The following is a 23,875-nucleotide window of genomic DNA, read 5'->3' as shown; positions in this document are numbered from 1 at the left end:
CCAATGACACAGACAAAATGTCAGTTTCAAGGCAGCCACAACTGAATATACTGTGATTATTTATGCACAGGGTGTGATTTCTTTGATCACACATTCCATCTGTCAGCCGACAAGACAGAAGGGGGAGAACTGTCATCGTTTCTGGAGAGAAAGAAACCCATCCAACGGATGGTTCCAAAATAATGCCCTCAAAATGAAGAAAACACGTGTTACTGTTTGTGTGCCATAAGAACAATTCTGGCAAGTCTACTCTCTGAATACCCCAAAACATGAAATTTCCATTATCTACTAAATTGCTGGCTTTTGATTTGTCAGAAGATAGTGTGGAAACAAAAAGCCTGTTCCATTTTGCAGTATTTGTCTGTTTTGATTCGTTCCACAGATATGTACAAGGCCAGTACTGGTTGTTTATCATTCTGGTTGTACAAATTAGTATTTTTATTTAGAGTTTACTCTCAGGGCCTGAGATTAAACTGAGTGTATTGACTGTAGATGTTTTTATCTTGTTTTTAAATATTTCAGTGTTCCTTGTTTTTATGCTTTTTTGTAAAGCATACTTTGCTGGTAGTTAAATGCAATGTAATACTAATGCAGCAATACTTGTGAGACCAACTGATTGACTGACCGGCTGAGTCCTGGACACCTCCCCCTTAAGTGCTTTGTTTGGTGTTTCCTTCTTCGCTCGCTGCTTCTAAAATTGACTTCCTTGTCAGACTAAGTGAATGCTTCGTTTGGAGCGATCTGTTTAAAAGTCCATGAATTTAGGCGACAGCAACACTTTGCCTGCCCTAAGTTCTGATCCAGAGGACCAGTAATGGCTTCCCATCAGGCAGATCCACTTACCCCGGCTAGGAACATCATTAAACATCAAACAAAACCATCTCCGCCTCTCTGCCTGTCCACTGACTCTGAGCCAGAGACTCTCTGATTGGTCCTGTGTTTATTATAGACCAAGCAAAGCCCAACCAGGGGCCCCTTGTCTCCTCCCCTCATCACCTTCATTCATTATGGATCACCTGCCCCCACCTGCGCGGCTTCATTACCCCCTCATTTACAGCCTCTCTGGTCTGCTGACTCTTCTCTTTTCTGTGGCGCTTCACAGCCCCCCCCCGGTGCTCCCACAATGCCTGTCACCGGCCAGACGATCCCCACCGACGTCATCGCCCACGCTTTGTCTGCCTCCCCTCCCTCCTCCTCTCCCTCAGCTCCTCGCTCCGTCCCCGCCGCCCCCATCCTGTTCTCTCGTTTCCACCATTTGGTAATTTAACCCCGCTTCACGCAGGGAGCCATTCTCAGTGATGGCGAATGACCAAGTGCGGTTTGTTGATTGCCTTTTAGTGCTTGTGTCAGTCCTTTCTGGGTCAATGAGCTGCGGAGTCTGGATCAGCGCCAAGAATGACCCCCGTGACACACACATATGTGGGATATGTGTGTGTCATGGGGGTCATTCTTTGTCTTTTCCCCCTTTATCAAATACACACACACACTGCTTCAAACCTCAATCCAGCACTACTTTTCATACTTCCTCCTGAGTTGCAAGTTGTTCAAGACTGTTGCTAACCATTAGGTTCTCTGGGAAACTGATAAATGCCATAAATTTCACAAAAAATACGCCTACACAAAATCATAAATTAGACCTACTGCTATTTTGGTGCAAAACTCTGAAATCCTTTTTCTTTGTTCACGTAAAGGCTCAGTGAGGTGGAGCTTATTCAACCTACACTTGGATGGGTAACATAGCAGTAGCTATAATGAACTATGTTATTCTTTACTGTGCCGACCTTGCTCTTTTTGATTGGATCGACATCTTTTAGCAAGCTCGCTGTATTGGACTTGGGGTTTCCACGGTAACGTGCACACAATGTTCTGTTAGTTCATCATCACCACAGATTAGTATGTTTGTAAATTCAAAAAAAGTCCCAAAGATCCTAGCGTGTTACCGCAAGTATTGTGATAATCTTTTTGACTACAGTCACATTTAATTTCATCATCCCCTCCCACACATAGCTTTTTTTTTTATCAGAGGAACTAAACTGAGATTACTGTTTCACGGTGTCTTTATGTCTCTACTTTGGCACTTTCTCACTTCCCCTCATCTTCTCATGTCATATTTCCCTTTCCCCTCTCCTCTCTGCGACCGATGATAAAAGACCCAGGTATATACAGTGGCTTTCCATATATATTAATGATTCCCATATGTGCTCCCTGTCTCTCTTGCTTTATTTTTAAGTGTGAGATAGTTTTCTTGTTTCTGATTGCAGTTCCATATACCTTTTTTGGGAATGAGTTGGCACGTTTATCCAGAGAAACTTATGAGTGCAACAGTAGAACAAGTTTATAAAGTCCTACATCACTACCATTATAAGCAACCAATAGTAAGGTGTGCAAGGGGTGTCACAGTACTCTAGACAATATGACAATAGATGTAACAAATAGTGGTGTGTGTAGTTTGTATCATCTTCAGATGGCTACACTCTGTCTAGCCTTTATTGACTGTGGCGATGGGTAAATTGATTAAGGCCAAATGTTTTGAACGCAGTCAGGATCAGGTCTCTTTTTACCCCTTTTTACCCCTTTCTCTTACACACACACACACACACACATTCTTTCATTTAGTTACATAGATACAGATTTCATAGTGCTGTTACAATCAACTGTATTTTTGTTGCTCCATAGCCTCACTACGTATTGATATGACTCTATCAGTACAGCTTCATATTTTTTTTTTATTTTAACAGGCATTTTAAATTAAGGCCACTGGTGAGAATACCTTCATACCTTGAAAAAGATTGCCATCATAGGTCGGCTCTCACCATTGCCAGCAATGTTAAGAAGCCAACTTTCTGTCTTTGACTCTTTCTTTGACTCTGTGATCACTCATTTTGTGTTTCAATATAGCGTATAACACAATATAGGTGTTGTCATTGACATATCTTTATGTTTGCATTTTTTGACCGTTGATCAAATCACTTTTTTTATAGTTGTGTAGTCGTCTGACAACAGAAACATAAAGATATGCTAATGGAAACCCTTGTATTGTGTTACATGCTATATTGAAACACACAATTTGTGATCACAGACAGAGTCGGAGGTGACAGAAAGTTGGCTTCTTGGCCATGTTTATGAAAAAGATCTATTGGGAACAGGGAAGTGCCTGCTTCCCTGCATCTGATCATGTTTTTGCATTCTGCTTTCAAAATTAAAACTCAACGAAACAATACCTTTGGGTATTGTAGAGAAATGTAATTGTAATTTAAATGCCACAGGGTCATTATGAAGTTGAATAAAAGACAAGAAAAACAGAGAGACGTGAAAGCTAAATGCTATAATGAAAGTCTTTGATTCATCTTATTTTATAGTTGCCAAATGCAGTCATCTGTGCTTTCAAGTAATTCTTTATTAGATGACGCTTAATCACTGGGTCATATTTTATTCTGGATTAGAGCTCAGTCTGCACAGTTTTGAAGCTTTAACACAGTTTGTTGGGTTTGATAGTCTGCACAGGGGAACATGGATCATTTCAGAGGAGAAAATAAAAGTGAATATAAAGCTTGAGCAGCAGAGTTCTGGCGGGGCGTCCGTACGTCTGCTGACCTTTTCGTTCATATCAACACACTCAGACACAAAACAAGAGGCTGTCAATACAAATCTGTCTTGCCATGTTCAACATAAATGGATGTTACGGCGTTGTTGTGGATCGGCTTGTTTACTTTGTTCCTGTGCGATTGAGATGCTCGGCCACATAATTTGCAATTGCTTCAGTGAGTTTTGGTGATGTGAAATGCAGTTATTGTTGTCATGGAAGCCGACTTAGGCTGCATGATTGTTATGCCTTCAGAATAAGGCCTTTGTGCCGACAAAAGCACAGCCTCCTAATTCTTCTTTATACTGTGTCAAAGGAGGAGGTGGGGGTAAACTTTATTCCAAAATCCTCTCAGGGACAAACACATTCCTCTGCACTGTCTAATTATTCCTTTGGGTTTCAGGGGTGGCTGGATGGTGTTTTAAAAAGCCAACTCTCTGGGGATTAATTTCCCTTGTGGTTTGCCTAATTAAGGTATTAACAAAATATAATCAACTGTAGCCAGAGGATGCTTCCTTGCACTGAGTTGCTTATAGCTGTAGCCACAACATCAAATATGTATTTAGCCCTAGTATAATGTAGTGGCTACGCTAGATAAACACATTTACCCTTGGCTATAAAGCCCCGAGATCGATATAAGCTGTTTCTTTGTTGACTCTCTTGTTTGTAGTTTGATTGCCTCAGAGTCATTATGGGAAACGGAAAGGTAACAAGAGAGAGAGAGAGAGAGAGAGAGAGAGAGAGAGAGAGAGAGAGAGAGAGAGAGAGAGAGAGAAACCAGTGTCTAACTAGTCTTCATCTCCATCATCATCATCATCATCATCATCATCATCCTCGTGATCAAAAGGCCTTGCCGTTTTGAAGTGCCTGTGTGAAGTGATCTGATAAGCACAGGCTTAGGGCTTGTGGCTCTGGAGTCCTTTTGGTGTTCAAAGCCACTGGAGAGGCTGCCTGGCTTCGTCTCGCTGCGCTATTTTAAAGACAGTCTGAGCACTCAGACAGACGCTGACGTTAGTTTCAATGTAAATGGGACTATTACATGTTATGGCTTTGAACGTAATGAGGACTTTGACTGTTCCCATTGATGCAGGCACCGCAATTATGTCATCAATGAATTGTGTGAAAACTCAGCAGATTTAAGTGCTCATTTGTATAGGCCTCTTTTCAAATCATTTCCCCGCGGGGATCATTAAGGTTTCATCATAATTTAAATCAACTAGTATTCAAGAACTTGGGTACTGTATGTGCCTGCTGTACAGCTGTACTGTAGCGTACAGCATGGTTTGGTTGGCAGACTGTTTCCTCAGTGTGCGCGCGTGTGAGATTGTGAGTATATGAGTGTTTACTGTGTGCAAAGTCGGCTATAAGAAAAATGTTGCTAAAAGGCGCATCAGCGCTCTGCCTGCTGTACCGCTCCAGCACCGCGGACAGCTCCCGGACAGGACCTGCGAGGCGGCGCGGTGCAGTGAGACCGGTAAATTAAGCCTATTGTGGCCCGCTCTCCACGTAGGAAAATGATTTTTTGCAGTGCTGTTCATTACAATATCTGCAAGAATTTCAAACGAGTACAGCTGATATAAAGTCAAAATACACTGTGCCTATAGAAAATAGTTTTTTGTTAAACTGACAAAAAAAAATAATAATAATGCAAGCAGCTCAAGCCATGCTTAAATTATACTACTCTGAACATAGCGTTAATCTCCCCCGCACGGCAGCACGGCGTCTCTGGGGGGATCATTATTCTTTGTGCAGCAAAGCGGAGGGTCGCGCTATGAATATCCAGCAGCACCACTTCTGCAAACTCTATTGACTGAAAACACTACTGACACCCATCTGCAAGTTTGTGCCCTTTATTGCGATAATAATTCCGATCTTTCAGTTAATTGCCATTATGCCTAGACTTCACTCTCGTCAAGGCCTACAAACAGTGGATGAAAAGCAGGCCTTACTGCATATAGCCATATCCAGGTGAAATGATAGCCAGCCTGTAACGCTATAAGCCTGCCAACTAAATCCAAGAGAATTTATGCATTAATCTAATTTGATAAGCTAACCCACTGCATCTAAATCTCAGGTCGAGGTCTTTGCTAGTCTGCCAAACAAGGTAATTCTATCCCTCAGGCTATTAATTACACCGCTCAGAGAAAAGCTAAACGGGATTATAGGGTCTATACAGGAGCAGGGCAGAGGTGCCAAAATGTTTCCAACCAAACCGTCTGCCTTCCTCCCTGCCTCCCTCAAAAAAAATAAATTACATCAGGGGATTCAGGGCCAATAACTGTGTGCGTTTGGTGACCTACATCTAATAATTTTACCACACTGACCAAACAATAACATATCGCCAGCTCTTGCTGCACGTGTCCCCATAAATTTAACCCATATTAGCGGGTTTCGAAGTTTTGATATGGAATGATTTTAGACGCAGGGGCTTCGGGCTGCACGTAAACCTCGGTGTTTTAGCGTATTGACGACAGTTCCCCGTTTCTCTCCCCGCGGCCCGGCTCCTCACCCCCACCCCCCACCTCACTCTCACTCTCTCTCTCTCTCTCTCTCTCATGCTATTTGAATAGAGAGCCTGCGGAGCGCTCTTTTGTTCAGTAGCGCTCCGCTGCTGGAGAGGTGAGCATCACTCTGGCGCTCATCCACTTCTCGGCTGCTGCCTCGGCTCGTCTCTGGAGGACGCGGGCACTGCTTGAGACAGAGACTTATTACAGGCAAACGATACTGTGCTTTTGGTTGTTCACGCCTCCCCCGACCCCCAAAACCCGCAATTGGCTCGTTTTCATCCACACTTGCAGAGGTTTTACGCGTCGTTGGATGGTTCAACTCCCTGGCTGTGGCGCTACCACCTGCACCGGATCGGACCGACTCTCCAGTACGGCTGCAGCATCGCTTTACGTTCCTGTGGACTGGACCTCACCTCCTCCGAAAGGTGAACACGAGTTGTTTTAGTTGGTTTATGGCTTCTGTGGGGCATTTGACATCGAATTGACAGATAAAGTCGTTTTAGAGTCTTTTTTTTTTTTTACTTCCAGGTCCTACACAAGAGAAAAGGATGTTCAGCTTGTTCACCACATTCGGTGATGAACTGGAGATTAGCCTATCAGTGTAGTTCAAAGACAAAGACAGATCTAGGATTGATTTGATCAGAAATAGAGCCGTTATTATGCAAAAACTGCTTATAGGCTATTGTGAGAGGATGAAACTTTAATTTTATAGAAAAAAATACTTTAGATTTTTCTGGTAATAGCCTGTAGCTGATCAGTATTTTCAGTAAAATGAACTGTTTTTCTGTTTTGGGGATTTATTTAAATTTCACTTGAGACCTTTGCTTAGCCATATATATTTATCATGTATATTTTTCCTTGTTGTCCTATGCATCTTATCACTTGACTTTAGCAAATAAGGATAGATTTCGATTGCAAACATGCTCTTATAAGTTACTATTGTATATGAGACTGCTGTTACCATGCTGTAGCCCTTTGTGTGTCATTTGTCTGTCTGACTGAATTGATAGTAACAATAAGTAGTGGTATTGCAAGGGTCCTATATCTGTTAACATATTAACGAGTTACAAATGCAGCAGTCAGTGCCAAGAAGAGTGCCATTACTTCTCTTGCCGGCTCTTTTTAAAGCTGCTTATGTTGAGCTAATTAAAAAGACATGGAGCATGACAGGGCTGCCGCAGGATTTCAATCTGAACAACCGTCATTCCGTCTCTTGGCGTAAAAAAAAAAGACGACAATCTCGCCTTAGTCTTTCCCTCTGCGAGCCTTCAGGTAGCGGAGATAGGGATAGAGGGAGCTGTTGGATGGGTGAAAGTCGATAGGCAGCGCAGCCAGTGCTGTCAGTGCTGTCAGTAAGCCATACAGGGGAACCTGAGACATTATCTTGGATGGCACTTACTTCGTCAAACGGGTCTCTAGATCATTTCTGTTCGAGGAAACTTTGCTGTCGCACAACAACTCCTCTAGGCTACAAACTGATGAAAGCGGTGAATGTCTGAGCATGGCTGGGTTACTGCTGCCATGGTAGTGCACCGCAACATGCCTTTAATGGGCTATCTGACAATGAGGGATGATGTTGGGGGTGGGAAAAAAACAACAACATTGCTTTTTTTCTGTTTGTCTTCTTTTTAAGATAGTGTGGCAGTGTGTCAGATAGAGAGTGGCAGTGAGAATAGGAGGGGAGTTGCTCAGGAACCCCGGGGAAATTTAGCAGAGATTCACACAAGCAGTTTGCTAGGGGAAGTTTCTGTCTGTCTGACTCTCGCTCTCACTTCATGTCTCTGGGATTTGCACACACACATACATACATACATGTGCACACACACACACATACACGCACACACACACACACATACCTAGCTATAAGCTTACTGAGAAGCTTGCCTGAGCAGATGTAGAGCCTGAATCCTCCCATCCTTCTCTCTCTCTCTCTCCTTCTCTCTGATATTACACCCCTCCCTCCCTTCTCTCTTCACACATGTGTGAGCTTATGTTTCGGCCTTGGCATTGGCAGAAACGGCTCTGCCCACCTGTGAGTGTGTATATCCACCTTAGTATGTGTGGCCAAGCCAATACCCAGAGACAGGCCGGCTGATGGATCAGGAGCAGCGAGCCGCTCTTTCCCAGCTGATGCAGAGCGACACCGCCGAGATCAAAAAACACGCAGCTTCATTATTCATTCTCTGACTGTAGATGAGATGTAGCCTCCTCACCGGTTGAGCAGCCATGTATAAGGCACTGTTTGTGCGTGTATAATACTTGTGTGTGTGTGTTTCTGTGTGTGTGTCCAGTGGTCGCCTCTGCTGCCAGTTCCTGAACTGTGTTTGGGGATGATCAGAGATTCCTGGCACCTGTGGAAGCTGGAGAGGTTTCTACTGAGCAGATCAGCTTTGTTATGTTAAAGGAGAGGTTCTGGCTCTGCATTTTCACTCCTCTTTGAATCTTTCTTTCTCTTTTTGGTTCTTTCTGCCTCTTGCGTTTTTTGTCTCAGTAGGTCTTGATCTTTCTTTTTGTCTCCTTCCATTGTTCCTTCTCTCTGTCTTTTTCTGCCACTCTCTTGCTCACTTTGGGCTCACTATCTCTGTAGTTCGCAGGCTATCCTGTTAACACCATTGTTTTCAGTAGAGGTGTTCCTTTCTGTGGTATTGCCATATTTTCTCTGTGATGAGGCATTACAATGGAGGAACAATATCCCTTCAGAGGGAGCCTCACTGCTCCTCAGCGGCTCCACGCCAACTGCGGCCGAGGCCAAAAGCAGCTCAGAAATGTTGTCATCACACCTCAAGAGAGAGAGCGAGACAGACAGAGAGGGAGGGAGGGAGGGAGAGAGCGAGGGAGGGAGGTAACAGACTGGGGAAATTTCACAGCATTATCTGCTTTTTGCATGAGGCTGAATTGTCACATATTTCAATAATATGTCTTTCTGCCTGGATGCCCGCAGCTTAGTGCTGACACTTGTAGCGGAAGACGTGAACGGGCAAGAATTCAATTTTGCACTTGAGTAGTGTCCAAACCAATGAATGGAAAACTGTGAATTTTTAAGTAGATTTCGCTCATGTAAGACATTCATATTCCTACAATGAACCTGCTACTGTGTTTTAAACAAACAAAACCACCCTGGCACAGGATGAAACAAGAAAGAGCAGCCATGCATGGTATCAGAACTGAGGATCTCTGGGCTTGTGGCTGCCTGACTGATGACGGCCTCTAGCTACAACTTGGCCTATAGTTGGAAGAGGACTACCACTATGATTCAGTTAGGATCCCACTGTGGCTAATAGCTAGCTCTAATCCCATATTGCTGTGTAGACATACTTCTCCAGTGGAAAAAGAGATATCTATTATTGAGATGTTTTTGTTTTAACTGAAAGCAGAGGGCTGTAGTCCCACGGTACATGTTACAAATTGATGCTGCTTATTTGGCTATGGTGGTAGCGGGGTAGGAGTGATGCTGGAAGCCTCCTGCAGAGAGAGACTAATTTACAGACTTAGAGAACCCTGATCCAATTAAACAGTGCAAACACTCACAGCAGCCTACACACATATTCAATTCTGTTTGTATGAATGATCAAGAGCATGTGTGCAAATTCATGTTTGTCTGTGTGCATGTGTGAGAATGTGAATGTGTGTGTGTGTGTGTGTGTGTGGGTGTGTATGTGTGTGCCCATGTGGATGTGCTTGCACATATGACCAGAGTTGATTTTTTTTTTTGGCTTCTATCCACCTGGCGCCTCTATTGCCACAATCAGAGGGTTGTTTGAGCTTAATGAAGGCTGCACCTCCGCCCGCTAGAGGATGTCAGTCTGCTTGATTGACAGCTCAGGAGAACCTCAGTTTCCTTTGACTCCTCCAACCTGGCACAGCAGAGCAGACAGAGCAGAGCCTCAGTGGACCGCTGCTACCTTTGCTTTGGCTAATAACAATATTCTGACATTAGCCACATTGAACTAGCCACTACGCCTAGCGCCAAGCTAATGAGCGGCACAGCTGTGCCATCACGGCCACTGGCAGAGCAGACAAAGCCCAGGAGGCAGGCAGGCAGAAAGAAAGATAGTTTACCAGAATCCCCCCAGACACAGCTCTTGCATATTCATCAAAGAGCCCCCCTCTGCACCCCACTCCCACTGAATGTATTATTCAAAGCAAGCATTTTGCCTATTAAATACTATAAATAAATAATGACATCTGGTAACAGTTTTTGTCTGCTGAATTAATGACAGGGGCACAATTGAGTATCTTCCAATAATTGGAGGGAGGGGGGGTTAGATTTCCTTTCCTTGGCTGTTCTTTTCTTTGTCTGACCAGTTGGGTGCGATGCTTCCTTTGTTCCGGCTCAGGTGGCGTGCCAGCAGGTCTGAATTGGATTGCTGCTCCGTCATTCACTTACTAAAACACCCCGGAGGAGAAGCAAATACCAGCTAGCTGTTTATTTCACCATTATGCCAGTGGTTTCCTATCTGTTTGAGTTAATCCTCAGACAGAGAAAGGGTCCCTGTGGACTCTAATGCGGCGTCTTCTCAGTGTGGTTTCAGCACCGGACAGCTCCAGCCTCCTGCAGCACAGCCTTTTGTGTCTCCAGTGTCTTTCCTGGTATAGATAAATTAGGCAGGGCACAAGACAAAATGTTCACACTCATGCTCTCTCCCCCTCTCTTTCACACACACACACACATACAGTGGATGACTGAAAGACGCATGACTAAAAGACGTCAAGTGTGTGATGATGGCATCATCGCGGTGCAGGCTGTATCTGACAGACACTGATGAGCTGGTAAACAGGGTACTTGAGAGGCCTACAGATGGCCAATGTTTTCCCCTCTATAGTGCTGGCGTTCCCAAAGGAGACGCGAGTGTGTGAGCAAGCGTTTGATTTTAATTTGTAGAAGTACAAAAGGAATCTCAGGATCCGATGGTGTATTTCCAGAGGAAAAAAACAGACACTACAGCAAGAGGAAAGCGAGACATAAGTGGATGCAGGAAGAGAAACATACGCCAGTGAAGGAGGGCCCTTGTTACTGATAATGATTTCTGTCTGTCTTCCTCTCCCTAAGCCCGCCTGCCTGGATTCCACAGAGCAGGGCTATTTATGAAGCAGAGGCATCAGTGTGATACTTATTGAGCTCTCCTCACTAATCAGAGATCTAGCTCTGGGGTTGCTGAGACCAATCACAGGGATTTATGGGAGAGAATAGGAAAGTAGTGTAATTAATTTCATTCAAATCCCTTTCCACCCAGGTCGGGCTGATCCATGATGACTTTCCATTTTTATATGATGGCTTTGTGTCTATGCAGTTGGTGCATGCCATTTGTGTGCGTGTGTGCGTGCGTGCATGTGTGTGAGTGCATTATCTGACTTTTGCTGCTATTAATGTGAGTTATTAATTTTCAGTCACACAAAATAAGACACAATGAGACTTTCCCTCCTTTGTGTTAGTCAAACAAATGTTGAATGCTGAACACTTTGAAAAGATACCAGAGCATTATGTGTGGGATGCCTTAGTGAATAGTTGCTTTTAAATATTGTGGCTTCAAAAGGTTTGTTGTTGGTGTTTCTTGTTGTTATGAAGAAATTCAATTCACTTAAATATTCCGAACCAACCCAGGAAAAAAAAAAACAGCTTTCTGTAATCCTCCCGTCTGTGTGACTGTAGGCGCAGAGCTCCAAATCATATTTTTTCTCCAAGGTTTTTTTTTATTGTTGTGGTAATACGGCCTTTTAATGTCTTCACATCACTCTGTTTTTTGTTTTCAGATCGAGCTGCTACACACGGTGTAAGGCACAGATAAAGACAGACGCCTACAGTGAAACAGACACAGAGACAGATTGAGACAGATAGAAACACAGAAATCGACAAGACTGAGAAGGGCATAGACCAGGGGCGTCAGTTCACTAAAGCTTAATGTATGGCAAAGTCTGCTTCTAATTTGCCGGCAAAACATCCAAACTTTACGTATATGGACTACATTTCTGGGGACAAGTGGAGCAATGATGATGATGGTTAATGGAATAAATTAAAAGCTGACACACGCAACTTAGAGGGAATATTGGCCCTAAATGCTCCCCTGATGTGACTTATTTATAATATGCATCACCAATACATTTCTGATGATTTTTGCTTGATGTTTGCTCTCCGTTATAATCATAAAATTTACAAGACCAAATTTAAGCTTCATCAAAAGGCATGGCAAGTGCAGGTCAGAGAGACCAACATAGACAGATGAGAGACAGATGTAGGGAAGGAGACAAAGACAGATGCAGGCAGATATAGACACACAGAGACAGAGATAAATAGACGGACAAGCAGGCAGATGTGAGAGAAACATGGCCCGTGTGGCTCAAGGGACGAGCATGGCGTTAATATTGCTATAGGGTTAGCGGTTTGATTTCTGCTGGGGCCACCGACGCTAAATAAAAAAAGAATTGCATGCACTCACGGGCCTGTGAAGCACTTTGGATAAAAGAGGGGTTGATGGAGATTCAGACAGATGAGAGACAGCTGGAGATACAGACACAGATAGACAGAGAAGCAGACAGATTGTGCAGTGGCAGCTGGCTGACCTGCAGCCCTCACCAGGTGGATTTAGTCTATTGTGCTCAAACTCAGCCTTTAGGTGACTGCTGGATTTGTCGGCTGTGTAGGTTTAGCTACCTGACAGATATCAGCAAATCTTCTCCTTCAGAGGTTTGACCGTGTGTGTGTGTGTGATTGTGTGTGGGTGTGCACTGTTGTGTGTGTAAGCATGTGGGCGGACGGGTCAGTGGGATCCAGAAATGTGCTGAGCTGAACAGAATGAGCCAGGACAGCTTAGAGAGAGGGTGAAAAGGCCGAGGTGAAAGCTAGCTTCATCTGGACAGTGTTCATCCTGTTGCCTGCACAAGCCTTGACATTCCCTGCCATGACTATCTATCTATCTATCTATCTATCTATCTGTCTGTCTGTCTGTCTGTCTGTCTGTCTGTCTGTCTGTCTGTCTGTCTGTCTGTCTGTCTGTCTGTCTGTCTATCGTCTGTTTATTTTTCAGTCTATCTTCTGTCTGAAACTCTCTCTCGATTTCTTTGACTGCCGATATTTCCCTTCACCCTGTCTGCACCAGCTCTGGGTGGTGAATGAAAAAGTCCATCCGATTGATTTTAATATAGAATTCTCTCAATTTGTAGGGTTTAGAGCGGGTCAGATGTCCTGCCAGTGGAGTTGCCAGTGGTTCTGTGGTGGGTAATGAGATTGCCAATGCTCCACCAGAGTGGTTTTTACATGGAGCTATGAAGCGTGCTGTCTTCAAAGCTCTGAGGCATTAGAGTCAATGATAGAAGTGGAGTGTGCTGAAAGGTGAGAAAAGAGGGCCGGCGGATGCTGAGGTGTGTATGTGTGTGTGTGTGTGTGTGTGTGTGAGCGAGCAAGAGAGCAGAGCTTATGAGTTTTACCTTTTACTTAAGGGCTGCTTAATGTGGGGCTTAGTTTGTTAAGGAGCCAACTTTGTTCCCCAAATGGGAAACCGAGGAGGGAGAGTATTTATTTTGCCAATGGTTCTCACATTGTTCACAAGAAAATTGCATGTTGAAAATGTAATTTCCTTTCAAATTGCTTTTACTGTGTCTTGTCAACAGAGAACAAACTGGCACAAATCAAAAGACATTTGTTCGCTGCTTTACAAATCGAGAGCAGAAACAACAAGTCAATAACCCAGCCAGCCAATAGCACATTTGAATAAGGAGTTTGCCTTTTATGGTCATAGTTCCACGCAATTCTTCCAGTTGATACATTTACCTCTCACCAAATTTAATGCAGTCACACAATTACCATTTTGTGGCTTTATGCAGAACCTCAGCAGACAAATTTTCCTCTGTGGTTAGACCAGCTTTTCAATTCTGCTCCGCCACGTTTTAAATGAACCGTTGGGGTGGTAACCAGTCACTTTCTGTAATTAACTGTCACACTGCGGAATAAATAGAGAAAAATATAGAAATTGCAAAAAATAGGAGAGAAGTTGTTTCAATCCCCTCAATCATGAGTCAGGCAAGGACGGCATTAATCGACAGTGTCCGTGATGGAAACCGCCTGCTGTGTGTGTGTGTGTGTGTGTATGTATGTGTGTGTGTGTGTGCGCGTGTCTGTGTGTGTGCCTTTGTGTCTGTGTGTATGAATCTGTCACATACACGCATCTGCTTTCATCTTGGAGGGGGGTCCCTGCATCCATATCTCTTCCTTCTACCCTTTGATAGTGTGGGTGTGTTCTGCAATGAAATATTTCCCCGTTCCCTCCTTTCCCCTTCCAGTTTGTCTGGCCTTTTGCCCTCAGCTGTAATTAAAGAAGTTTTCTGTCTGTCTGTCTGTCTCTCGCTGTCTCTCTGTCTGTCTGTCTGTCTCTCTCTCTCTGTCTGTCCCACTAATTACCCTCGGTCAATAGTGCTGGAGCCCTCCGTTTTGCCCCAGGACCCCTTTGATACATTTGGCAGCTGCTCACAGAACTGTTGCCGGGCCGCTTGCAGTCTCTGTGAATTTCTGTGACTTGGTGTGTTCTGTCTGTATGTGTGTGTGTGTGTGTGTGTGTGTGTGTGTGCATGTGTGTGATAGAGTCCTGTGAGAGCATTGCAAGGCTATCCCGAGTGTCCATCCCTGTGCTCAGATTGATTGGAGCGTGCTCTCTGTGATGGATGCTCCTCTGCTCCGGACTATTGGCTGAGCTGTGGATCACCGGCCACCGCCTGTCACTGTGCAGGAGTTACTGGAGCTGCATGGAGCTGCATGGAGCTGCATGGTCTCTCTCTCTCTCTCTCTCTCTCTCTCTCTCTCTCTCTCTCTCGTCCTCTCTTTCTCCCTCTCTCTCTCTGTATGTGTGTGCCTATGTTAATAAATAATCAGCGTTTTACTCTGAGTCTTCTTATCAGTGTTTACTTGCTCTGACCAGCCGTTACATTAGTGTCCCATCGGCTTAGATGAGAGAGCAGAGAGGCTTGTTTCTGTAGTCGGCTGCAGTTCTGAAGGCATAATTGTGCTGAAACTCCTCCTTGTTTTCCTCTGCCGATGTCCTTTCTTTCCTTTAATGTACGCTGTGACACCTCCGCTCTCTCTCTCTCTCTCTCTCTCTGTTACTCACCTAATTTTGTCACGCACATATCACAGCCACATACATGTATGTGAGCACATACACGAAGATCTCCCAACCACCCAATTACACACACGCACCCACATAAAACACACACACACCCACACACAGACACACGTTCCTCTAACCAGCCAGGGGCACCATAGGCGTCTGAGGCCACGTCCTAATTGGGCCTCATCTTAGCGTGACCTTCATTGTTTTGACAGAGGGAATCAGCCAGGCACTGTACAGCTGAGGCTCTCCTCTCCTCTGATCTCATCTCCTCTCCTCTCCTCTCCTCTCCTCTTCTCCTCTCCTCTCCTCTCCTCTCCTCTCCTCTCCTCTCCTTCTCCTCTCCTCTCCCGCTCCTCTCCTCCTTCCTCCCTTCTCCGCTCCTCTCCCACTCCTCTCCTCCTTCCTCCCTTCTCCTCTTTCCTGTGTTCCTCTCCTCTCCTCTCCCGCTCCTCTCCTCTTTCCTCCCTTATCCTCTCTCCTCTCCTCTCCTCTCCTCTCCTCTCCTCCACGTCAAACCGCCAAGCTGAACAGTGGAGGAAGGATGTTAGCAGCAGCCATTACCTGCCTTCCACAGCCTTGTGAAAGGGTCAGAGCTGTCTGAAGCTGTGGAGCGGTGCTTTAGCACTCATCCCGGTGGGTAGTCTGTGAGTTTGTGTATGCGTGTGTGTGTGTGTGTGTGCAACTGCGTGCACATGCGTGTGTGTTTGTCTTGCTGTGGTAGCGCATGATGAGCATGTGAGAATTGCGAGATGTTCCAAATAGCGAGTCAGCTCTACGGTGCGTGATGTGATTTACCGTCGGGCCATTAGGAGTCAAGCCGTGTGTGCTTCAGGTTTTCTCCGAGGGAATGGAGAAAGAAATACTCCCCGCTGCACTGCACACTGATTCTAAAAGCTCCCTTGTGATTTATTAGGAAAACGTTGCTTTAGACCACCTCCACTCCACTGCTGCGGAGTTAAGAGTGGAGCTATGGAGCCTATAGATGCGCGTACACACCGAGTTTGCGCACACACACATGCATTGAGTGCTGAGGTAGCAGGAGTGCAATTTGGAGTGGATTTAGGAGTGGGAAAAGTGGCCATGGTAGATTTGCTGGACTTTCAGTGGGTCATTGCGAGAGATCTCTTCATTGAACTCAGTATGTGTGTGTGTGTGTGTGTGTGTAGGCATCTGTGTGTGTGCGTGTGGGTTTGCGTGCATTTGCTGTGTTTCAAACATCATTAATTAGCAACTTGACAGGAGGAAAGCACCCATTTATTCCTCCCTCTTCTTCTCATCTGCTATTCCACCCTTCCCTCCCTCTCTCCCTCATCCCGTCTCTCTTCCTCTCGCTTCGCTTCGGTCTGAAAGCGAGGCATCAAGGTCAGAATGGAACTTGGGTGCATCATTTAAGAGGCCGATCTCGCAATCACGCTGCTTGATTGCACTGTTTATTCCTAATCAGGATACCAGACAGGACAGCGTCTTCAACAACCCATCGCCAGACGCCGCCGCCGCAATCACGCCGTTTGTCATTTCCTATGTATTAATACAAACAGTCTTAATTGGCTGCTCTCTCTCCCTCGACCACACTGCCACTGCTATCAAAGAAGCTGTTCAGGATTAATAACACTTTTCTTTTAGTGCGAGAGTCTTAAAATGGGGGCTGTAATGAATCCTCGAGCCTCTAATTTGGGTCTGAATGTGCAATTTATAAATGGCAACAGTAAGTGGTGATGTTAGATGGATCCTGTCCCGGTGTAACCTGGTGTGCTCTTTGTTGTGTGTGTGTCCTGGCCTGGCTATTTTTGTGGCTGAGCTGAGCTTTGTTTAAACTGTCTGTCTGCGTGCCATCCAGCAGCGCTGCATGTCCAGCCTTGCCTAATGCCAGGAGCTCCGGCTGCTCATCTTGTCACAGCCGCGGATCCGACTGCCAGCTCCCCGGACCCCCTGTGGGATCTGCTCTTTGCATTGCCGGCCAGATAAATGAGGTGTTTGCTTTTCTTTGGCAGAGCGGTACCTTTCAGAAGGTCAGCGGGGCCGGGTTCTCCGGGAAAAGGCGTCTGTTGCTCTGATGATGCTGCTCACTGTTCTGCTCCTTAAATAGGGCTGACGTAGGGGGCTAGGCGGTCAAATGGAGAGACGGGAGAGGAAGAGGGAGACCCGAGAAGGAGAGAGAGACAGAAGGAGCTGTCTGAGAAATCCAATACACTGCCATCTTTATTTTCTGAATAATGATGAGATGGAATACAATTTTGGCTGAAACTGTATTTACAAAAAAATCTAATTGCGATTATTTGACAGAATATTGCAATTGTGATTCAAACTGCGATTCATATCAGCACAAGTTTTTCTTGTCATAAATTTTTTAGAACTTTAAAATTATTTAAAGAAAAGTGGTTTTGTTAAAAGAAAATCTAGATGTCAGTGTGCAGGATTTACTGAGTTAGGGTATGATGAAAGGTTTTGATTCATGGACCAAAGTTTACCTGCAGCTCTGAAACACCTTGTTCAGAAATCCAGTTTGGACGAAACTCTCTCTTAAGAAATTAATTGCGATTTGGAAATTGCAGAAGTTCATATTGCGATTTCTATTTTTTTCTGATTAATTGTTCAGCTCTAAATACAATGTGGTTTTCATTTTTTGAGTTAGCCTGAACACTTACCCTGAACAGTCTATATAGATAGATATAGCCTGCATATACCTACGAAGAACCCACATTGCTTCTTACTTAGAGGAATGCAAAGGATCTTTCTCTCTTCTGTGCCAACTCTCAATCCATCCTCTGTCAAAACTTCACTCCATAAACAGATGTCTTGCATTCTTCTTCTTGCAACATCAACCCTCCACTCATCCATCCATCCACCCCTCCATCTATCCCCTCCCTCTTCCGTTCCTTTCAATTAAACCTTCCCGCTGATAGTTTACCAAACAAAGCTCCCGGCCTCCCGTCGCTCCTCTCAGCCTCCGCGCGGAAGAGCGTTTTGAATTAGCGCCAGGTGTTTGTTTTTCCTCTCTCAGTAAACATTGTTTGATGAGTTAAATTACCTTCTCCGACGCCTCCTCTCTCAGAGGGGAGGCGGAGTACGGGAACAACGGCGTAGCTGAATGCGTCTGGTAAAACAACAAAGACACACCGCCTCATCACCGAGTCTTTGGATTGAGTCATTCTGGTCGAGCTTGTGGTCAGGCTCTCAGGTTTGATTAGCTTGGGGCTGGAGAATAATGAAGCCTGGTTAGTCTTTATAGGACCCATCATGCTTCGGTGCCCTCTGTGGCTTCGCTCACTCAACGGCCACACCGGACGCGTTTGCTGTTTATGACCTAAGACTCAAATCCATATCAGCTGAGTTGATATATTTCCTCAGGTTACATTTAAATCTCTCCTGGTCCAGATCCAGCCTTGGGTTGCAGTTAGCTTCCACTGTGACTAATTATGTGCAAGCAGCCTGGGCTTACATTCTCTGTGCCATAAATTATACTATGCCTGTCCGATAGCCACATTATTCATAAATAATGAGCATGTTAGTTGCTCATAAAGATAACATGGGACCCCTGTGGTCTTCAGGTCTGCTGTTCCCCTTCTTAGCCTCTCTCTCTCTCTCTCTCTCTCTCTCTCTCTCTCTCTCTCTCTTTCTCTCTCTCTTTCTCTCTCAGTCTATTTCCCTGTCTTTTAAGCATGAGTTTCCAGAGGCTCTCCAATGACTTTGCTCCAAAGTTCTCTCTCTCTCTCTCTCTCTCTCTCTCCACAAACGGCTTTATATCTCGCCTTTTGTTTTCCCAGCCTCTTGACTCAAAATGCAAATTGAGTAAGAACTTTGAGCGCTCTCTCAACTTCAGCTTGTTTGTGGTAATGTGTTTTAGGAAATGTGTTTAGCAAGATTAAGAGAGTCCAACTGTTATGCTATTACGGCATGTCTTGAGCTGGATCCTGAGACTTACTCTTGTAGTTATTGTGTGGGTAAGTAGTCTGAAGAGGGTGCTGGGCTTGAACTGCTCTCAGGGATGAATTACCTGCTCCACAGGCTGGTAAGTCTTTCCTTTCTCTCCTATTTTGTCTTCCACTGCCTCACTCCATAGGCTTTATTTCTCTCCTTCCCTCCCTCTCTCCGTCCTGCCTTTGTTCCCTTAACAGACGGATCAGTGCTCTCAGACCTCGTTTACACCTGGCATTTCATGTGACTTGTGTCCAGATTGTATCCACATGTTTGCCCTCCCCCTGCGCTTTCCCCCCTCAATATGCAATTCCATCCACAATGACATTAAACATCTGGTTTAATTTATACTCCAGTCCTGAGTCTCATCCACATCCCACCGATGGTAGAGGTTTTTGCCTGTGGCCTTGACGGTGTTTGCTTCCTCAGCTCCACTCAGATCACAACAAAACTGCACGTTATGTCACTCTCCGCAACATTTTGGGAGAAGTATAGAGATTACGTATGTGGCTTTATTTATTCCGTCCCCATTGCAGCTTGGGTGCATTCACACCTGGATTTTGATGTGGATGAGTGCGATCGGAGTGCTATCTGATTGCTATTCAATCACTGAAGACACTCTGAAATGCCACGTGTAAATGGGGTCTCAGAGCAGTGGGAAAAGATGGGAAAAGAAAACATTATTAGGAATTAATTGAGCATGTGTGAAGCATCCGTTAAAATCTAACTTGTCTCTGGGTTGGCAGACAGGAGTGGGGTGCGGGGTAGGGGGGGTTTGGCTGGGGAGGGGAGGGGAGGGGGGGGTGGCTGGCAATAGCTGGAACAGTTGGCTGCACTGACAGACAACGTCCATCAGGGCTGGATGAGCTGAGGCAGGTAACCAGGTATGAGTCCAGGGAGAGAGCAGGCCATACCAATAAAGACACATTCACAAATATTGCCCCAATATTTAACCCATCACTGCTTATGAAAAATGAATCGTTGCAGATTGTTTTTCCTGGAGGTAATTACAGACTCCGCCTTGAAGTTCCCGCCACTATTGTAGTGGGATCTATTATTCGATGCATGACTTCCTGTCATAATCGCAGATCATGCCTATTAAGTCCCACCACAGTTGTAACGCATGAGGACAGCTGAGAGCCTTTGGCTGTGTGGTTGTGATGGGATGTGTAATTAGCCAAAGCAGTCTGACAAACTGCTGCAGGTGCATGAGAGATGAAGGGAAATGAGGCAAGAGAGGTCAGGGAGTAGAGTTGGAGTTGTGAAGAGTAGAAGCAGAGAGGAGAGGAGAGGGGAGGGGAGCTGGAATTTGTGTTTTGCCAACAATTCATGGTTGATTCATGGTTTTGTGCAGTCATGCAATCATGTTTCATAGTTTTATCTCTATCTCAATGCCATGTTCACATCTTCACTCCTGAGCTTTATCCTGAAGCTTGTTTTAGTACATTCTCTCTCTCTCTGCATCTCTCTCTCTCTCTCTCTCTCTCTCTCTCTCTCTCTCTCTCTCTCTCTTTCTCTCTCTCTCTCTCCCTTTATCTCTGAGGAGGAGAAAAAACAATACTCTGTTTCCTTTGGGGTGATCCAGTGTGTTTCTCAATAAGTCTGAATAAGCGGTGTTTCAAGGACCACTGCAGTACAGAGGATAAATAGCGAGTGGGGTATAAGGCTACAGTATGGATCGACCAGTTTGCACCGCCAGGCCTCCAGGTAGAAGAGGTGGAGGTTAACATCACCAATCAGGGTAATTAATTGCTCCAATTTAGTCATTAAGTGTTGAGTTGGAACCAAGACCTGACACCTGCAGGCCTGCTGTGAGTCACAAGGGAAAAAAAAGAGAGAGGTTGACAGTGCCTCAAAATTTATAATTATACTCACCAAGTACTCAGATTAAGAAAATACATATTGATTTACCATGCAGTTAAGTATAATAGATTTGTTGAATTGCTGTAGTGTTGTGAATAGATAGTAGGTGACATTGCATGTTGATCTCCTTCCAGAGAGTGCTAGCTTATGTGTGTGTGTGTGTGTGTGTGTGTGTGTGTGTGTGTGTGTGTGTGTGTGTGTGTGTGCATGTGTGTGCACCTGTGTATGTGTGTATGTGCATGTGTGTGTACACGTGACTCAGTGCCCATTCTGACTTATCCTGCTGAATATGAAGCTATAGGGGGCTTGTGGATGGTTACTGGTGAGTCTCTGCATGTGTGTTTGTGTGTGTGTGTGTGTGTGTGTGTGTGTGTGTGTGTGTGTGACCAATGAGGGAAGTTTTGACAGGCTCCTGGAGTGAGACCTTCACAGGGTCTGCTTCTGCCAAGACACTCATCAGAGACCCCACAGAGAGGGAGAAACAGGGGAGGAAACTGACAGACAGAGAGAGAGAGAGAGAGAGAGACAGAGAATGAGGATAAAAGAGAGATGCTCACGTTTGGAGAAAGAACAGCCAGAATGAAGGAGAGATAGTTACAGTAGGACTAGGCAAAATGTCATACTTGAAGGTATGCCGGTGTGGATCCATCCAAAGATGTGCATTTTTACAATAGTGCCATCAGTGATAATTTATTCAGTTTTGTAAATACATGGCACCATAAAATATGAAACGCTTCTTTTTGTACAGATCTATTCCCCCAGTTTTGTCTACTTTTGCAGCGCTGTATAAAGAGTTAACAACCTGAATGGAGAAAAGCCTATGTCAACTAAATGGCATCCTAGAGAGTTCTTATTTCCATGAAGCGTAATGCGTAATAGAAAACGAAATAACGTCAAATATCTTTATGCCATCATGAATAAGCAAGATATCGCCTGGTCCTATAGCATGTGTAGAGCGACAGGCAAGCAGAGTAAATACACACTGGAGGTAGATGTTTAAAGAAGGAAAAGAATCAAGGCAGGAAGAGGAAAGAAAGTTGCGGAGGAGGGAGGGACATTCAAGGACAATGCCACAGGCGGATTGCACAAAAGACAGATAGGTAGCAACACAGTAGGTGGAGAAACAGAGATAGGGAGCAGGAGGAAGAGAAAGGGGCTAATTTAAAGAACCCAGTCAGTGGGGTGTTAGCCAGAGGAATGGCTCGTTCCTAGCTTCTCTGTCTCTGGCTGTTGTGTGCAATCGGGTTCCCCTTCTAACAGATGGTCCCCGGAAGCTGCATCTCTATCCCACCAGGTAGGCGTGATAAAGAGGAGAGAGATGGCGTCCCTAACTTTACACTACCTCTCCTCCTTAATCCTCTCCAACTTCCTTAATCTTCTCTTCCTCTTTCGAATTTTCTTCTACCGCTCTCTGAGCCTGCCCTTCTCCTCTGCCTCTCCTTCGGTGCATCCTCTCTCTCTCTCTCTCTCTCTCTCTCTCTCTCTCTCTCTCTCTCCAATCATCCTCTGTCTTCTTTCCTACTTTTCTCCTCCTCCTCCTCCTCTCCATCTCCTGTGCAGCTTCTACTCTCTCTCCCCAATCATCCTCCTCATTTCCCCCATTTCTCTTTTTGCCCCTCTCCCCGCTCTTAAAGCTCCTTCACCTCCACTCCTTCTTCGTGTTTATTTCTCTTCTTCTCAAACCCTGTGCATTTTCTCTTCCGCTCCACTGCTGAGTAATTACAGTCTGGAGGAGGTTATGTTGGCACGCCAACGCTCTCTCTCTCTCTCTCTGACATTCAAATGAGCCTTTGCTCCCTCATTTGTCATTGGTTCAATGGCGTGTGTACGTGTGTGTGTGTGTGTGTGTGTGTGTGTGTGTGTGTGTGTGTGTGTGTGTGTGTGTGTGTGTGTGTGTGTGTGTGTATGTGAGTTGTTAATCTCTTATTTAGAGTATCACACGGGAAGGGCATTAACACTGGTAGGGTGAGAAATTAGAAGCGGGGTTGATTAATTCCAAACAAAAAGGAATTAAAGGGCTCTTGCCTGCTGTCTCCCTCGTTGCGGGATCAGAAATTACCTGTGATGTGATTGGAGGTGCCTGCTCTGCCCTGCCACTGTCATTAATAATCACCGCCCTTCAGTCAGATTCATGCTGCCGTGAACAAGTTGGTTCAAAACACTTAGCCACTGCATATCACGCTGAGGGCTTGATATATGATGGGCTAATAGCTCTGCACTCAAACACCAATGTTGTGTAATAACAATAAGGGCCATTAAGCCATTATCAAACTTGATTAGTAGAACAAGTTATGTTTCAACATAAATGGTGTGCAGGGGAAAGCTTGTTGTCAAGGAGACGCCGAATTAAAAAGGGGGACTGTAAAATATAATTATCACCATTAGATCCCTTGTTTATTTGTTTTATCATTTACATTGCTGTAAATTAAGAGCTCAGCGGTGCAGTGCTTTCTAGGCAGCTGCGTATGTGTTCATATGGTGCGAAATGTTGCTGGGAATATGGATCAATGCTATTGACCCGTCAACAAGAAACAGCATTTCTAAGTGAATTGGTTCAGTGCTGTAAAGCTGAAATCATTCTCATTTAGTCAGCTCACAGAATAACATTTTAAATGTCCCGTTTTTCCCACTTCTTCTCCTGAGCAGGGTGAAATATAATAAATGTGATCAAATTTACGGGCTGCTCACACTGTTCTCCACTGTAAAGCAGGTTAATTTGCTTCCAATAAAGCAGCGGTAGGAACTAAATCACTTCATTGCTTTATATTCATGCTGGAGCTCCTTAAATTTGGCTTGACTTTTTCTTTTTTTTTACCAAAGGTGGATTCAGTGGAGATGAATAGCTACTTTACGGCGGGCTCTAATTTTCCCTGGTCGTGTGTTATGCAGTAGGTATTAATCTGTGTCAT

At 44.8% G+C, this 23,875-nt stretch overlaps 1 protein-coding gene across 1 annotated transcript in view; it reads left to right on the top strand.

Moving 5' to 3' along the window:
* The first annotated feature begins 1,123 nt into the window (after window positions 1-1,123).
* The window catches only part of ncanb (neurocan b), a 132,834-nt gene continuing 110,082 nt past the window's right edge, over window positions 1,124-23,875 (top strand). The window contains exons 1-2 of the mRNA XM_071521499.1: window positions 1,124-1,258; window positions 6,382-6,515. Of these exons, the coding sequence (XP_071377600.1) occupies window positions 1,124-1,258; window positions 6,382-6,515 (269 nt within the window). The remainder of the gene's footprint in view (window positions 1,259-6,381; window positions 6,516-23,875) is intronic.

The sequence above is a fragment of the Centroberyx affinis genome, unplaced genomic scaffold, assembly GCF_046629955.1.
Source record: "Centroberyx affinis isolate AG114_WGS23_722 - 3 ecotype Tasmania unplaced genomic scaffold, CSIRO-AGI_Caff_v1 ptg000893l_1, whole genome shotgun sequence".
Classification (NCBI taxonomy): domain Eukaryota; kingdom Metazoa; phylum Chordata; class Actinopteri; order Beryciformes; family Berycidae; genus Centroberyx; species Centroberyx affinis.
The sequence above is the reverse complement of the archived record's forward strand: the minus strand, read 5'-3'. Positions and strand labels throughout refer to the sequence as shown.